The 18207-nt window shown below is 37.6% G+C and overlaps 1 protein-coding gene across 2 annotated transcripts in view; it reads right to left on the bottom strand.

Annotated features, from left to right (window-relative positions):
* The window catches only part of SLC9A3 (solute carrier family 9 member A3), a 57185-nt gene that overhangs the window by 8237 nt on the left and 30741 nt on the right, over positions 1–18207 (bottom strand). For both annotated transcript variants that reach the window (XM_026107128.2, XM_026107129.2), the window contains exons 3-11: positions 16358–16518; positions 14187–14265; positions 13612–13789; positions 12507–12727; positions 10382–10584; positions 9479–9568; positions 7194–7264; positions 4568–4697; positions 1068–1183 (exon numbers count right to left, since the gene is read on the bottom strand). In XM_026107128.2, the coding sequence (XP_025962913.1) occupies positions 1068–1183; positions 4568–4697; positions 7194–7264; positions 9479–9568; positions 10382–10584; positions 12507–12727; positions 13612–13789; positions 14187–14265; positions 16358–16518 (1249 nt within the window). The remainder of the gene's footprint in view (positions 1–1067; positions 1184–4567; positions 4698–7193; positions 7265–9478; positions 9569–10381; positions 10585–12506; positions 12728–13611; positions 13790–14186; positions 14266–16357; positions 16519–18207) is intronic.

Genomic DNA, 18207 nt, shown 5'->3' with positions numbered 1-18207 from the left:
CACTGTCAATTGCAGTCAGTGAGCAAAAGGCACGCTAATGCCACATGAACCAACACGAACACGGACATGTGCTCTATTTTATGAGCTTTTATCTGTTTACTTTTTTTTTTTTTTATGACAGTTACCTTCCTGTAACTGCAGGACTGAAGTTCTATTATCCATAATCACAGTTATCTGTCTATAAGTTACAATACAAAGGGAGATGAGAGATTTTCTGGGCAAGAGAGGTTGTCCCTGGACGTAGGAACCTAGGTGTTGTAGGGAGGCAGTGGAGAAAAAAGGCTATTTACAGAAGATGACTCTCAGCACCTTAATTAGGGGCAACAATTAGGGGCTTTGAATTGCCCTTGGAAGGCTTTTTCTATTCATTATACAGAGAACCTAGATTCCTAAATTAGGTTCCCATGGCTAAATGTCTAAAGTGGAGCTCTGTGGATACTCCCCTTTCCCCCCAGTGAATGTGATGGGTGTAGAATTACAGAATTCACAAAGCTTTTGCTACAGATACAATGCTTAAGGAGTGCTAAATCCCTCTTTTAAGATGCATAACACTTGCTGAAAAATTTACCTTTAGATCTGAAAAAAATCATGCTGAGCTCTAACCAAGAGTGACTTGACTTTTAAAAAGTTTAGATACAATTTTGCAAGTGTGAAGAAGTGTGTACATTAACTATTTTAAAACTATTGACTCTTATCTTTCAGGTGGATTTTCAATTTTTTTTTCATTTATTACTTTCTAGTCTTATTCTTCTGTTTACATCAGTCTATCTATTCTGTGAGGCAGCCAGGGATGAGTTAGCGAAGACACAAGTCTTTCTAATTTCACATGCTCTGCCATCAGTTTGCACCGAAAAATTTGTGTGTAAAGTGAAACAAGAGCACTGATAGCATCGTATACCCATTTTATGTGAGAGGAAAAGACTAATGAAAAAAAGTAGTGAATGAGGACCCTACAATTTACATTTTTAAAAATTTCTATCTTTAATCCTTCATATTGTTTTTTGCACTCTTCACATCACGTAACACAAAAATAAAAGGCAACCAACCCATCAGCTGCAGGTACTCACAGTAAGTAGGAGACGGAGCTCTCCACCGTGCTGGGGCGCGGGGTGCTGAAATCCACATTCACCATGTTGTCTGTACTTGGCGAACGTATGAACGCTAAGGAGCCTCTGCGTTCTCCCTGGTCACAGCAGGAAATGAGACATGTTACCGCTGCAGTACTTTTTTCTCAAAAGCTACAGCATGTTAACACGAGGGTGGCAATACACAGTGCAGTATGTTAGCGTAAGCACCTAGGACAAAATGTGTATCAGAAAATGCCTGTTTGCAATACACTGTGGAGGCACAGAGATGAGATGTTGAAGAGAGGAGACTTGTTGTCAGTTCTGAAACTGGTATCTCAAAAAGAATTTCTGGGAAAGCTTGTTTTTCTGTCTTCACACTTTTCCCTACTGCTTGCAAAATCCCTTGTTTTTGAGGACGGGAGCTGTTGAGTGACATCATGGTTACACAGGCCGAATCCATCTATGGTTTTGAATAGCAGCAGAGAGGAATCACATAGCAGACCTCTACATTTTAAATTGTAATAAGGATACATGCAGAAAAACAATCTCCCTTGCAGAATATTAAAATATTTTTATCTACATTTCTCACGCTCTGTGTTGTGTCCCTTTTACATTTCCATATTCACAGAGCAAATCAAACAAACATGTTTCCTTGTATTATGACAGATCACCTACGTGTTACAGTAATCTGTGCTGGACTGGTTCAGTGGCAGTAAGTACTTTCTGATCTCTGTAGACAGAAAACTTAAAAGACCAAAAGGTAAAATCTGGGTCAGCACCATCTCATACATTTTCTTAAGTGTGGCTGACTACCTTTTCAAATCAAGTTTAATGTGTCATACATACATCATACCATGTCGTCAGTGGAGGAATTTTAGCCAACAGAAAGTTACTAATTGCAAAATCTTTTCAGCATCCCTTTCCAATACTCAGGGAATGTGGTTATTTACAGCAGAAGGAGCTGCTGTCTGCACCAAGAATCTGTAGAAGTCAAATATTGATTTTTCCACAATATATTTTACATTAAAAATGCACTCTAGAACAATAGCGTTACAACTGTCTTACTTCTCCTTATGAAAAAGTGTTGTTTATTGCCTTTATCTTGATCCTTATTGATCTGTTATAATTTTTATTGTGTAATTATGCAATAATAATTTGCTCCCAGTACAAAATGTCCTAGGACATTTTTGCTGTTTACGATTTATCAGAGATGATCTGGATTAAAATGAGATTTTGCTATAAATGCTTTCTTCTGAGTCACATGTCCATGTTCATTAGAGCATGGCCTAATGTTAAAATGTTATCATTTCAAAAACTGTGTATATAAGCTAACTAAAAAAGCTCCTGGAAGTGTACCCACTCATGAGAATGTGCTATTTGAACTTTGGTACCCTGATGAGAGTGCAGAGTAGCTATCTGAGAATCCTATACCATGACTCTGAAAAGTGGTAGAGGTAAGAAATGTATTTTAAGTCATTTCTATTTGTTTGCTCTGGAGTATTTTGAGCTCAGCTGACTTAGGCTCTCCTCTCACAGCTATAAGGAATTTATTTAGGTTCAGAGTGAGCTCTCTCAAGCTCTTGTTTATTGAACAGCTGCAACAAAACAGTGGAGCTGGAAGAAGGACAGATTTATAAAAATAGTTTTTAAACTCCTGAGTTTCTTGCAACTCAGAAGAGAAGGGGTATCTGGGGGCAGCAGATCTCTATTCCTCCTTGAAGAAATGGCTTCCATTTCAATGTCAGCTTGTAAATTCACAGATATCTAGTTCAGAGAGCTATTTCAGAAGTCAATAAAAGATTGTTAAGCAGTCTATCCCTGAAGCAAGTATTAATGTGAGAAAGGTGGAATGACTTAAGGATTCACAACTCATGACTGATTAACTAATTTCCACTGGAGGAAACCATGTTGCAACACTTTTGTAGAATCTAAAGAATTTTTAATTTCTTTTTTAATTTTTGTCAGAACAATAGACATTCTAAAACACAATTTGTCTGCAGGACACATTCTACACAAACATTATTTAAATTTCAGTAGCATGTCAAAAGTCAGCGTCTTTGTGTCATGCACTGTACTAATATATAATGAGAAAGATCATTCTTCCAAGCAATGAATAGTCCAACTTAACCTGACATCACTATATGGAGTTCAAGACATTATTGGCTAAAAATCCTGAGGGTGGATCTGCATGACTTAGTGATTTCTTCCAAGGGAAAGAATACTGTAATGAATCTGCTGAACAGATTCAGCAGTGATTCTGAACATCATATTCATTATCTAACTTTTCTTCTCTGAGGTTTGACCCAGAAAGGCCCATGAGAAAGAAAATTAGTTCTTGAGCTCGAACAGCCTGAAAACTGGAAGAGTAATTTAGAAAATTTTAACTGAAATATTTTCTTGTCTCTTTCTCTTTTCACACTAAAATATTTGCTGAATTTGACCTAATTCTGTGAATACTTTTTGTCTCTCAAACTTCAGATTTCACTGAAAGAAGTATGCCCAGCTGTTTTCATTTTCCAAAAAATTAGATTATTATTAAACATTATATTTAAATAAACAAACTAGTAAATCACCTAGCTGTGAAAATGAGTTCACTTGGAGATTAAGGGAGATAGATTATCACTTCAAAGATCACTAAGATATTACTGCTTAAAACTATCCTTTGCACTGTGTGGATGCTGCATATTTGTGGTGATTTGAACTAACCTGTCTGATTAACACACATTAATACAACCGACTGAAGAGGATTAGGAAGTCTTATACAATCTGTTAACATAGCTTGGCTCTGGGAATCACGTTCAGGCAGGTCAGTAACTCCCTTCAATTCACTAATTTTTAAATGTGCTCCTGTTGTTATGTCTTAAGTTTCTCTAACTTCACAATACTGTGGTTGCATTTGCCATCTGTAACATACTACTCTAACACTAATTTTTGAAGTGTGGACGTTGTGATTCAACTGAATTAACGTTACTCCTCAAAAATCTTTTGAATGACTGATCTTGCAGAGTGGGATCGTAGCAGTTCGCCACTTTGAGTCATAAGGCCACACCGTTTGGAAGGGGCTTCTTCAGATCAGATTTGACTTCATGCAGAAGCACCATTCTGCAGGAGCCACGTTCTGCTGACACATTTAGAAATACACATTAACTTGCCTGGTCCCAATAGATTAACAGTGTTTCCTCATGCAAAGAAGGCAGAAACAAAGCTTTTCAGTAAAATCCAACAGGGAAGTGCACTGATATATGTACAATATGCTAAAAAAACAGTGACATGCGTACAGTATACTAACGTTCAGGGATCAGGCATAAAATTGACAACTGCAGCTACTCAGACAGGTGATACTGGGTGAACACACTTAAATTCCCTTTAGAAAAAAAAGCAGAGCAGATATGAAAATAGATTTCTTTTAGACAGCTTTTCTGCAATGTTTCAGCTTCAGGTTACCTATAAAATCTGAAAAAAGGAATATGGTGCTATAATGTGTAGAAAAGCGTTCATACCTCAGCCACATAGCTAATTGCATCCTTCAAGTTGAGTTCATGGAAAACATTAAGGATCTGGTCCCTTGATTTTTGAGCAGACCTTCTCATCAGTATTTTACTGAGGAATTTCCTATCAAAATTGGACCACCTGATAATTTAAACAAATTATGTTAATGACAGGAAGCAACTTTAGTGTCATAGCATTTTTAGTTTAGGATAAATGCTACCTTTTAAGCACTTTCAAAAATGATAAGCATAGTAAGGTGGAGGATTTGGGTTTTGAAGCTTTTCAATTAGGAGTTAAAGTTAAGGAAAAGGCTGTTACAGAGTTAGGCAGTTGTCTCAAAGCATTTAATAGGTGCACTTACCAAGCACCACTACAGCCGCAAGAGTGCTATGAATACAGAATCACTACGACTTTTTATACTCTGGGAAATCATGCTACCTTATTTTTCCACTTCTGATTAGTCACTTGTATACTAACTAGTTTCATTCTAAAAGTTACAAATTTCTTTCCTCCTTTCTACAGGAATCTGTTTTTCAGCAGCTGTCTTGTAGGACAGCCAGCCTAAAAAGTGAGTTCACAGTGGTGCGCTCTAAAAGCATTGACATTTCATGTCCAGCACTGACTGGCCTTATTCATGCCATTGATGTACACTGATGGATAGGAGCGGTGTGTATTTTCTGTTATTTCCACTTTCAAGCTTATCTGAGAGAAAGATATCTGCCATTTCATATTTGGACTCCAGAAGATTAAAGCTGCTTTACTTTCATCTACCTTCGTAGAGATTTTTCTCTACAGGGCATGAGGCAGCTTCAGAGACCTACCACTATCAAAGTGATTCTATCTGTCTTGTCCCATGACTATTTTGAGTTTACACCTTTTTATTCCAATAGTTGAAGTCTTTTTGTTGTTGAAGTTGACATTATTCACACGGTTGATAACTATTCCTCTTCCTTAGCCAGAACACCAGACAAGCAGTCCTGTCTCTTTTTCAGGCAATCACACCTGAGCCCATTAGTGCAGAAGCTAAGGGGTTGCCACCTCTCTGAGGAAGCAGAGCCTTCTGGCTGCAGATGTAATCCAAAAGAAGCAGATGTAAGGTGGTCTCATTCAAAATACGTTAGTCATCAAACCACACACTCAACCATGACCCTGGATTAAGCTACACCTTCTGTTGTTACTCAGGGATATTACTCCCTGACATCAAAGAAGTCAAACTCTAGTCCGCCACTTCAAAAATCTTTAGCTCCATCTTCTTGACAGTCAGTATTTCAAAACTGAGGAAGTATACCCCTGTCTTTTAATCTGCTGAAATTCATTCCCAATAAATAAACTGAAGACTAAAGATTGCCAAAAAAAAAGGTGCTCTGTTTGTGATGCCTCATGAAAATTCTTCACGGCATAAGGACAGAGCAAGAGAAATACCTACACATATGATTTCACATGTGTAAATGCAGATACTGTGGTGGGATAAATCCTAAGCTGAGGTTCTTGGCTTGCCTCAAACTGTTGGTCTCTCCAAGATTTCTCACTCTGTATGAGCATAAATATGTATATGCACATACATATTCTGCTGCTGCAGAATTAAACTGAAATAAAAGAAGAAATGAAAGAGACTGTCTCTATAGCTGGGTACAGACAACTGAGCCATTCTGCTTGAGCTCAGAACTAATCAGACACAATCTAGCTCCAGCCTAGGAGATGTATAGTCATATAGGAATGATGTTAAACCTGAGCTAATATTCTCTGCTTCTCATTGAGACCTAAGGGAGAGCTCTGCAGTATACTAGTGCAACCACATGGCTTACGGATTGGAGTTGATGTGTTGAGTCAGATTAAGATTTTAGCACATTGTACTGTTGACTGTCTGCACCTATGAAATGACCTAAATCCAGGAAGAAAGAAACTGCCTAACCCTATATAACATTATTAAAGAAGTCCAGTTTTAAAGTCCTTTTTTCACATTTATCCATCTAGCTTATGAAAGTCTACCCATCACAACAGTAATTCTTCATGTGTACTTCAAAGAACATGGTGACTGTATCTTCCATTGAATAATTTTGCTTCCCTCAAGCTGGATCGACTATAAACAGAGGGGGGTGGAAATGATCCACAGATTTCATTACTGTTTTCAAGCTAATAGGCTTAAAGCATCTGAGTTGATTCAAAGCACTCTCTGTGATCACTTTTGGAGATGCTGAACTCATCCGTTGTAGGATTAAGATAAAAAGTGAGCATTTTTGAGTTTAATTTAGAGAAGCTTAGTGTCTCTCTTCCACTCCCCATGAAAATACTGTTCATGAAATGGAGTATCACAGAGAAAGACCAACATTATATTTTAGGTTAAATCTTGTGCAAATGGCCAATTCTAAAATCTTGAGAGGAGCTGACCCCTAGATGTGGACTGAGGCATTTGTAAAGGCCTAGTCTGAACTTGTGGCAGTGAAAGAGAAGAATCCAGGCACAGGGGATGGAAACGCACTCTTTTCACATGCCCTAAATTTCCAGTGTTTTCAGTGTATAACCTTTAAAATTATGCTTTACATCCCTGCTGTCCCAAACTGAAAGACTTAAAATTCTTAGTTTACAGGTGGGGTTTTGTAGCAAGATTTCAAACTTTCCAAGTTAGTTACTACTTACTTATCTCTCAGATAATTATGTCCTATTTGACCAGAGATGTCTTCTATAGCAGAAAGAATGTGATCAAAGGCCTAGGAAAGTGAAAGTAGAATTATTATCTTACAGAAATTAAATTCACAGTTAGAAAATAGCTCAATTTATGTCAAGTTAGACCAGGTGATTATGCAGGATAATTTCACTGATGCTAAACAGAATGTTTTCCCATTTAGAGAAACACTGCAACTGCCATATGCTTTTTTCCAAAGGTTCTGATTGCTTTCTGACCAGTTCTTTACTACTACAAATTCACTAACTCTTCTTGATCTACACAGGTCTAAGCAAGAAGGTAATTAAACTCCCTTTTTATTAACAGTCAGTTTTAAGACTCTTTATCAACTCATTTTACCATCTTCATTTCTGCCCTATGAGGGACATGAACCATTACTATTGGTGATTAAACCAGTTGAAAGTTTCCGCTTTTTAGACTTTTCAAGAATCAGTACTTCCATCAGAGTAAAAGTAGGAGCTTCTTTTGGAAACCAGCGCGAAATCCTTTGCTGGGTTGACTTTTGCATGGTTGATGGCAATTTGGAGCTGTGTAACTTTATTCAAGCCAAGGCAGCTGCAGGTATAATTTGGTCTTTTTCTTTAAACAGTTGTTAACATTTCACCCTGAACATTGAACTGAATGGTATAGAGTCTACAGAATGCTGGGTTTAGAACAACGCAGGTGATAAGGATCATTCCTGAATATAATAATTATTGCTTCAGTAGACATTGGACATGGGACGGGGGAAAATTTATTATAAGTCAGGTGCTTCCAGCCCACTCTCTGAGGATGGACAGTGCTTTCCCTCTCTCAAGGCAAGGAAGCAACAATTTAGGAGAGCTAGAGACACTGAGACAAGGTGCTGGAATACTCTAAGAAGCAGTGAATCAGTATACACACCTTACAAAGTGCCAGAATTAACGTTACTGCTCAGCCCTCCACTGCCCACTGACGTGAAGATATAGCCCATAAATGCAGCTAGAAGATATTTCCTCACCTGGAGGAAAAATTCTGTTTTTCAGATAACCAAAATAGTGTCTCTGGGAAAATTTCCTCTCTTTGTAAACCAAACAGCTTTTCTGCTGGGTAACAGAAGCATAACGTATTTATTCTGTAGCCTTTGAACAGAACACCTCAGAAACAAACAGATCATGTAGGGTCATGATGGTGAATACAGTACTGGGAGAAACTTTTTCTAGAGAAGGAAAATTTTTCAAGACGAGATGCAAAACTGCATAGCTACGGAAGTCTTTCTGAACGGCGTGTAAACCCACGGCAGGAATTTTGCCCATAGGGAATTTTCAGAGCCTAGAAATATTCAGACATAGATCCAAAGACATCTTAAGCAAATCCCTAGATACATTTTTGGACACCTTTGAGGGCTTTTTAATTGAGTCAGTGACTTATCAAGTATGAAATAACTTTCTGGTATGTAGCTGTCCATCTCTAAGCTAATTCACTTCAGGAATCCTCTAGTTGGAAAACAGACAAAATTATGAGCTCATGCAAGTATATTTTCAAATGGTCAATGCAGGGATACCTGTATAAATCTGAATTGTTTACTAATTAAAGAAGTCCATGCAAGATGTCTTATAGTCTTCTGACATTTAACCTCTCTATGTGTTGAAAGTGTATGTTTTCTTCTATTGCATTACATTATAATGTCACACGAAAATGAATTGGAAGAGATCCAGGGCTCATGTTTCAAAATCTTTTCAAACGTGTAAGAAATATAGGTACGCAAAGCATTCAAAGCGGACTAGAAATACTACCATTAATCTTTAGTGTCAATATTTAACTGCCACACTGAGCAGCACACTACCATTCCATGCAATATGTAAGTTACAAAGCCTGCTTTCATCTCTCTTCCATAAATAAATAATATTTAGGAAGGATAAATAAACTTACTTCCACATGCTTTGCCCTAGCTCTCTACAATCAAGAGTGCATCACTCCTCTTTTAGCTGAAGGGAAGGAAACATATTCCCAGCTGCGCTGTCTCCCCAGGGCTGTCAGCACCAGGGAATTAGCAAGTGAAAGACCAGAACTTTTCAACTGAGAATCCCCTCACAGGGCTCAACCTAAGGACAAATGACAGCCTGCAGGATAGTTTTTAAAACATTTGAAGGATTTTGTGCTTGAAATTTCAGTTTGATTTTCCCCCCTTGCAAAAATAAATTTTCTTTAATTTTTTTTTCTTTTAAGGCACTCTGTAAAAGTCCAAAATATACCATGAAATTTTTTTAAAAAGTCTTACTCTGCCATGGAGTTTCTCATTCAGTTTGGGCTCTCTATGCTCAGTTTTCTTCACTTTCAGCCACTGCACCAACGGCTTGATTGTCAAACCCTAGGCAGTGAAACATGATAAGCAATACTTAGTAACTGTCTTAGAATTGCCTCCAGCTGGTTAGTGCAAAAGAGATAAAGAGCATTTTCCTATGTGGTATAGGGTGTTTCTCAAGCTTCCTCATTTGATCCTGTTCCCCTTCAGAGATAAAATAATGCACTAAACTCAGCTCCTGTAGAAAGCTTCAAAAAGATACAAAACAGTGGGAAAATATTTATTCTATACAGGAAAATATGGCAGTGGAAGAGGGAAAGTGTTCCGTGTACCAGTGAGTGTGGTATTTTCTGCACCTATCAGTAGTTTGTGAAAAATATGCTTTATAAATTTGAGAAGCATTCTGAGCTGGTATATACTGGCATATCTCCATTCAAGTTAATGTTTTTTTCATCCAGAAATTGCTGTTGTGTTTGGAAGCTCAATACTTTCTTTTCCACTGCTTACTGTTACATTTTAAAATGAGAATTTAGGTTCAGGTAGATCAGTGTAATAATTGTAATAATTGCCAGTAAAAAGGACTGTTCCCTATAGTTATTCACATGAGGTGAAGGATGCTTCATCAGATATTAACTTGAGTTCTATTAATACCAAGAAGCTAGATTGAACATTTTTTAGTGCAGAGGAAACTGTGTTTTGTCCCTTGTGATGCCATGTGAAAACATAAAATAGGATCTTTGTTACTAAAATTAAGTTGTTAATTATGCTTTTGGTTCAGTGAAACAAAACACAACCTTCAGCAGAGGACTACTTTAAGCATGCAGTAGTCTGGGGGGACGACTTCTCCCTGTAACAAGTGTGATTAAGAAGTTGAATTACCTGAAAAATAACAGTAAAAAACACAACAATGATAGTTGTGCTGACAAACAGGTTTTTCTCTTTCACTTTGTCAATATCCAGAAGTGCAACCAGAGCGAAAGCAACTGCTCCACGTAGTCCGCCATAAGACATCACCACCTGGTCTATTATCTCCAACTGGACCATTCTGTAGTGGTTGAGAATCCATGTCTGTAAAACTACACCTATAAAAAACAAAGGCCAGGATGTCTAGAAATACCCTTATGAAATGCCAACAAACCTCAGCCATGTGTAGCAGAAACAGGACCACCAATCTGCTTTCATAACACAGTCTGTATGGCATCTACTTCTCCCTCACTATCGCTACTCTACCAAACAGGCAAGGCACACTTGGTACCATCCCCTTGACCTTGAACCAGAGAAAACAGATGCAGCTTTTTCAATGATCCAGCAGCTGAAAGTGCTGCCCAAGAAGGATGTCCCTTGGTGTGAGGCAAGGCTTTTCCTTCCTCTAGCATAGGCAGTGAAGGTGAGATCCAGGTTATGTGCTGTCCTTTGAAATGAACAGCTCAGGAAGAAGGGATTTCTAGCACCATAATAAGTGATATGCATGGGGTCTTTCAACAAAAAGAGAAATGGATTGGAATAGTGTTGATTTAGACAGCAAATGTGATACTGTTTACAAGTCACATGAAAATATCATTCATGCTGTTGCCTTATGCAGGGTAGTGTTTTTATGCTAATGCCGTATTCAGGCCTACCGGTGAGCTGCTCCCTGCTTCAGGAGCCCTATGCACAGCATGTGTGACCTTCTGCAGCAGGCCAGGTCTGATGACCAGTGCAAAAGAGTTATCCCTCTTTTCAGAGCACTTTGAACTTGTGCTAAGGGAAGTGAGAAGCATATCACTGAAAGCAAGGCTTCTGGTGGACAGGACCTGGAAAATAAATTCATGCCACCAGTCTGACTTCTCCAAGGGTGTGAGAGCAGTAATTACATAAAGCCCAATATCATCAGGTCTTTAGTAATTTGTCATAGTCAAATTACTTAATTACTTTCATGGATGCTTACTGTCATTGCTGAATATTTACTATTTAATTATCAATCACACTTTGGTACAAGACAGTTAAGCACTAATTCCAGGAATACAACAACAAGTGACAAAGTCAACAATTTGAAAACTTGTTTGAGCAGCTCACACACATCAGTGGTTACTGAGAGGTAGCTAACTGAACAATGGTTACAGACTACTTAGAAAGGAGGACATGGGGCTAGGTCCTTCAAGAAGCCCAGGATTCTCCAGTCAGAATAACAATATAGAGTCTTGGAAAACTGCCAGCTAGCAAGGGGTTTTAGCTTTTATTTACATTTAACTCCGATATTCAAGATAGACAGGCAAGTGATCCTGTTTAGTTTATTCCTAGATGTAAGTACACACACCAAATCACTACGTGTGTTATTCTCAAGAAGTACTGCATTCTGTACCCTTTTGCTATTTCAGACCATCTACTATTTCACAAAACAGTGGTTAAATAGTAGAACAAATCATTGTCTCTATTTTGCAATGTTTACAAACTCATATAAAGCCCGTAAAATGACCGTAGGTAATCTCTACCTGCCACAGTCTTATTTACTCTGTTTTTAACCAGTCTCTGGGTATTATTTCTTAAGCCAGAGAACCTGCAGTGTAATTGTTTACGATTTTACATCACTGTGTCTCAAACCTGAAGTCGAGCAGAAAATTAGCTTAACACAATCTCTTTATTTCCAAATTGAAGGAGCTGAAGGAAAGAGATGGCTGACAGGACTCACAAGTCTTTTGTTAGGCTGTAAGTTACCAAAGTCCAATTCACCAAGAGAATTTGCCAATGCCACGTGTTTGGTCAACAAAAGTTAGCCATTGGGCGATTCATGTTAACCACTGGGCTATTCAGGTCTTCAGAAGTGAAACCCTACTATATTTTCAGCATATGATGAAGCTTACTATAAACATCTATTCTCCTAACCCAGCAACAACCTTAACTTAAATTAGAATCAATGGGATATTTTAAAAAGAACAGCTCTGGAAATACAAATTCTTTGTTGGTAAAAGAATGTGTGATTGCACAGCACTGCAATATAAGGACAGGAAGAAGACTGTCTCCTTACCAATAACTCTATATACTGAGATAAAGACCAGAGTCAGTAGTATAAAAGCAGTGTTCCAAGTCCAGATTTCTGGATTTACAGCTGAAATTCCCAAGAACATGAAAATAATAGTTTCTGCTCCACTGGCCAGCATTTTCATGGTATATCTTACAGTTGTAGAAGATTGTTCAGATATGTTAGCCTTGACATATTTCTGACAGCAGATGCCACAGAAGGTTATCCTAGAAAGAAAACCATCAGTTGTTCAAAAAATACTTGTTGTAACACTTAATATTCTTTCCACCTAGACCATCACATAGTGATGAAAACCCACCATTAATTCTTAAGAAAAAATACACTTGGGAACCATTGTGGAGTCTAATCTAGGCAAAAAACATACCCCAATGAGGTGACTCCAAAAGATCTGAAGGTTTGCAGTAGGATTTTCAGATTTTGAAGATACTCACTGTAACATCTACAAGCATGGTAAGCAAAACTGAGGTGAAAGGTATGCTACAAATCAAGGGATACAGTAGTAAGAAAGACCACAGTGGGACTCAAGCTAAAACAGACATGATTTAGGCAAACTGAAACTAAGTTCTGTTTGACTGATCCCATTAGTAATTGGCCATATGAAGAAAATTTTAAATTTTACAGAGGAAGAACATTAAAAAACCTAGCTGTTCAAAATGCTCAAAAATCAAAAAGGCCAGTCCAGACAGTGAGAGCAGCAGATAATGCACATTCTGTCACACAATGCCTTAGAAAATGATAGTTTTAATTACAGATTATATGGAAAAATGTCAATATGAATGGATAACTGTTAGTTATTGAAGTATTATTACTCATAAAGAGGAAAGAATCAGGTCTATATTCTATATGCAAAGGAAGTTCTCATGTTGTACAGCAGATACTAGAAAACTTGCATTCCTTTTCAAGGCTGAATAATGATAGTATATGCAAAATATAATCTACTGCAAACCAAAGACATTAATAATCAGCACAAGCTCTGTGAGTGTCATATTCTGTAGCTTCCCTCTATAATTTAGGTATTTCCTTTCCATGCTTTTAAAAACTGTATTCCCTTCTCAGCCCTTTCACAGAAAATAACAAAAAGGGGACTTACGCAAGGATGGCAGAAAGAGAAAGCATCTCTGCTGTGAGGTAGGACAAGTAGGAAATAATAAACACGAATGCAGGTTCAATGCTTCTAACGTGCTTGGTGAAACGACTGACCAGTGACAGCAGGAATGCAAAGAAAATGCCAACCAGTGTCCCACCCAGGCTCACCACAAAGAATGACACTGAAATACAAAAACAAACACAGCTTAAACAGTAGAAATTTACTGGTCTGAATCAGTATTGTTTCTTCTATTGTATGGCCAGCAAATCAGAGAAAATTTTGGAGAACACTTCAAAAATAGCCATGAAGTTTGGTGGTCTTAACAACTGAACTCCACATCTATTGATTCCCCTCAGAAGAAAACAAATCCTCTCAAGCTTCCCACATATTCACTTATTCATTCTCCTAAGACATTATTTTAGGTTTGTTCTCTTAGAATATACCACAGGGCTGTGCAAATATGAGTGACAAGGGAATGGGCTGAAAAATAAGATTTACTGATAGAGCAGTAATTATACTTTGTTTAAAAGTCCACATATGTACATCAATGACATGATGCAGAATTCAACACAACACACCTATGCCTTTGGCACATTCAATCCCCGTCACCTTCTCTGGTCCAATTGCAACAAAAGATTCAAACACATCGTACAGCACCTGAAAAGAAAAGCAGACTCACTTAGTATTTGCTCCTGAGTTAAGCCTGTTAAATTATCTTGTTATGGGCCCCAACATTATGAATTCTGAAATTCTATATGACTGAGGGAAATTCTTTGTGGTGGTAGAAGATTTTGCAGATTTTTTGAATTTGCAGAATTGAAAAAATACGGTGTAATAGAAAACAAACAAAAATCCTTTCCATTTCTTCTTTCAATATGATTTCTATCTATAAGATGGATGGTTAAATCTAGATGTCTAAGGGTTTTCTAAAGTGCTTATCACTCTAAAATCCCAGTTTTGAGCAGATTTTTTTTTTTTTGCCTGAACAGTGACACTTCATAAAGAGACTGGATTGAAATAGGTTGAACATACATGAAATGAGTTGAGCATAAAAGTGAATAAACTATAATAATTATACTAAAGCTTTTCAAAATTGACTGCCAGTGATAGTGCTGAGAGTGAAGAAGTCATCTAATCCATACCACTGACTCAAGATGTGATCTGCTTGTATCAGCATCATTCTTGACAACTGTTTTTCTAACCTCTTCTTAAAGGCCTCCAGTGACGGAGGAGAGCTTTACTATGGCATGCTCTGCTTTCCTTGTTGCAGTCTGAGCTCATTAATACTTACCGTATTTACCCCAGCGGTGGAAAACAGGATACTTTCTTATTCAGTAACAGCAGTCTTTTACATATTTACATTTAAAAAATGCTACATCATTCCCTTTCTTCTCCTAGCCTCCAGTCTTTGCTTCTTCAAGATAAACAACCCCAGCTGTTCCAAACTTTCTCATAGGCTATGCTCTCTAACTCTGGATCATGCTTACCATTCCCTTCTGGATTCTCTCCAACAAACAGCCACACTTTTACTTGTAGAGTGAGTGCTTTTATTCATTTCACAGTAACAGAAAGTCCTTTCTTTCTGAAAGGCAGTGATATTGATACTTCAGTTCATCAGGATATTATTTTAATATTTGTTTCTGGTAGCACCTCAAAAGTGTAAATGAGACATTTCTAAAGTCAATTAGGTTTCTTGGGAGGTTCCAAATGGGGTTTTCAAAAACATGTGAACAGTTAAGCCACTGCCAGTGACCTTGCAGTGCCTAGTTGGCTGGGCTGCAAAACATTAAGTCACTGAGCCTGCTGAAGGTGTCTCACCCTCCTTTGGAGATATGCAGGACAGGTAATGGGAGATGATTCAAGAAGAGGAGGGAAATTGTATAGCGAGTCAGTCATACAGCATCTTTCTGCCATAGGACTTCCTAGTCCCTGCCCACTAAAATCCTACTGCAGAACTGGTGATTATCTTATTCTAAGAAAAAATTGCATTAAAAGAATTGTTTCAATCAAAATAAAAACATCAATGGAAATTTGGGATAGGTTTAAGTCTTTTTTTTCCTTTTTTTTAAAATGGAAAACCAAAAAGCAACAAGCTACCAAAACAAAACAAACCAGAACTTTCTAAAATGTCCCATCAGTTTTCCCCGTTTGACTTTTTGATGTATACCCATTTGATAAGCATCTGACTGCAGTAAGAAAGGGGACAGGCACCAGCACTTCAGGGAGTACTCTCTCTCCCACTGTCTATATATCTAAGTTATGCATATAAATTAAGGACAAAGGAAATAGGCAGAAAATAGTATTTGTATTAAAAAGTAAAAACAAAAGAAAGCCTTAAAATCTCTTCTTTGAATAGGAAAATAAAATAATTAGGCAAATATAGGCAAATAAAATATAGATAAAAATATAAATATAAAAGATATTTATAAGAATATAAATATAAAATATAAAATAAAATAGGCAAATAAAACATACACACCGGAAACTTGGTTTTAAATGTTATTACACTCACAGAGACTGGGAATATGTATATTATTATGTGACTTATGGGCTCCAAATAACTTTCGTGTTTGAATATTTAATCTTTGCAACACAGTGTTTGTAAGCAAGACAGAGAACACCATGAGCTAGGCTAGACTAGCCTACGAGTAGATACACACTAATGGTACACCATTTCATTGAAGGGGCGACTATACTTCAGAAGAAACCCTCTGGAACTCGGTTTACTTTGGATATATAATTTACATACCACAGTTACAGCATCATTCAGAAGTGATTCTCCAAAAACAATGATGAATAGAACTTCATTGACATGGACTTCTTCGAACACTGCCAGAACAGCTACAGGATCCACTGCAGCTATCAAACTGCCGAAAAGGAGGAAGTCCAGCAGTCCAATATCCAGGTGGCCTTTAAAAACAAAGCAAACAAAGTATAAGCATTGTCGGCTCTGCATTATCTCTAGTAATGGGGAGCTGGGATATTACAGATAATGTGAAATCCTTGAAAACATGGATCCTAAGGCATCAGCTGGGAAGCACAGCACAAAAACTACTTTACAAGTGCAGCATGGTGTCACCTTGTAAGCCCAAAGTGGCTTTGTATTTGCCTGTGATATATTTTATCTAACTTGAGTAAATTACCCTAGGATAACTGAGAGGTGACAAGATGGTAAGAGGAATATACCAGTAGTCCTGGACTAAATGTTCCAAAATTCTTTAGCCACAGCCCAAACTTGATTCTTGGTCACTGAGACCTGCTACAGGGTGCTCATATGTACACTTAGTGCAGTTTTTGTCCTTAAGCAGCACTTCTGACCTCCTTATTCAAGCTGACATTTATTGATAGCTGCATGAAATTACTTAAGCCAGTTGTTCCAAAATTATGATTCATGAAGCCACTGTTAAATGGCCTGCAAGTGGACTGCAGAATAAGATAAAGGAGTAAAATGTACAACCTCAGCAGCTGTTTTGGAGCCTCTGAGGAATTTTGAAGGATGGTTGGCCATGATTTCAAAAGTTTTGGAACTGCAAAACTATGGTAAAGAAGTAACTCAGTATTTATTTCATTAGTTTTTGTCTTCTGTTAGTCAGAAGTCATTTTTTTCTGTTATGGAAACAAAGAATATATATGCAAACAGAACGGCATCTCTATCCTTTTAAGAGTATCAGAAAAGGGAGAGCCACAAAAATGGCTTTGCTCAACTTTCCAAAGATCTTGCAAAGTTTATCCTCTTCATGCAATCAAGAATGGGACCCCAGGCTTTTTTTCTGGAAAACAGATTTTTTTTCAAGGGTAGAGAACAGGAAAATTCCCTTTGTATTCATTAATGGATGGAGAAGGAAGCAAGGTTCATTAAGTGGTGATGAAGCCCAAAATTATATGAGAAGGAGAAAAGCACAGATATATTCAGAGTTCATTCATTAGAACACAGTGCAGACACTCATGCCCAAAAAATAATAGGTGGCTGTGTAAGGCATGATTTCTCTGGATGAGGGAAAAATGGATCTGACTAAATGATTTGAAAGCATCAGTCAGACAATGAACAGCTGATAGCCCTAGCCAAAGGACCAATATTGTTTGTTAGGTACACCCAGAACATCATGGCCACTCCTTTGGCAAGAGCTCTTATGAGGTAATTTTTCAAATCCAGAATGCTTTGTGTTTGGAAGGCAATTGAAGGAGAAACTAGATTCCAAATACCTTTTTTTTTTTTTCTTTTTCTTTTTTTTTTAACAAAATCTATGGTCATGTTTACTCATAAGGACACTTAACAGGGGAAGCTGGAAACAGGAGTGGACAACACACAGTGGTATACAATAACGGCCCATAATCTGGGGGAGTGCAGAAGCAGATACTCTCTTAACTGCTCTCTGCCAAACAGGGCATATACAATGTTTTCTGTACAGTTTATAACGACTCTGGTAAGGCCCTGAGAACAGAAACCCCTAGTTTGCATGCATATATAACTATTCTGTATTTTCAAAAAGAGAGATTGTGTTGTCCACTTAGTGGACTTAGTGGGCTGTGAACAAGGAAGACTGAATCTATCCATTTTTGTGGGAGAGATGTTGAGGCAGTGAACTGGAGTCTGTGCCA

Source organism: Dromaius novaehollandiae, chromosome 2 (genome assembly GCF_036370855.1).
Source record: "Dromaius novaehollandiae isolate bDroNov1 chromosome 2, bDroNov1.hap1, whole genome shotgun sequence".
Lineage (NCBI taxonomy): Eukaryota > Metazoa > Chordata > Aves > Casuariiformes > Dromaiidae > Dromaius > Dromaius novaehollandiae.
Note: the sequence above shows the minus strand (reverse complement) of the source record. Positions and strands in the feature narration are given on the sequence as shown.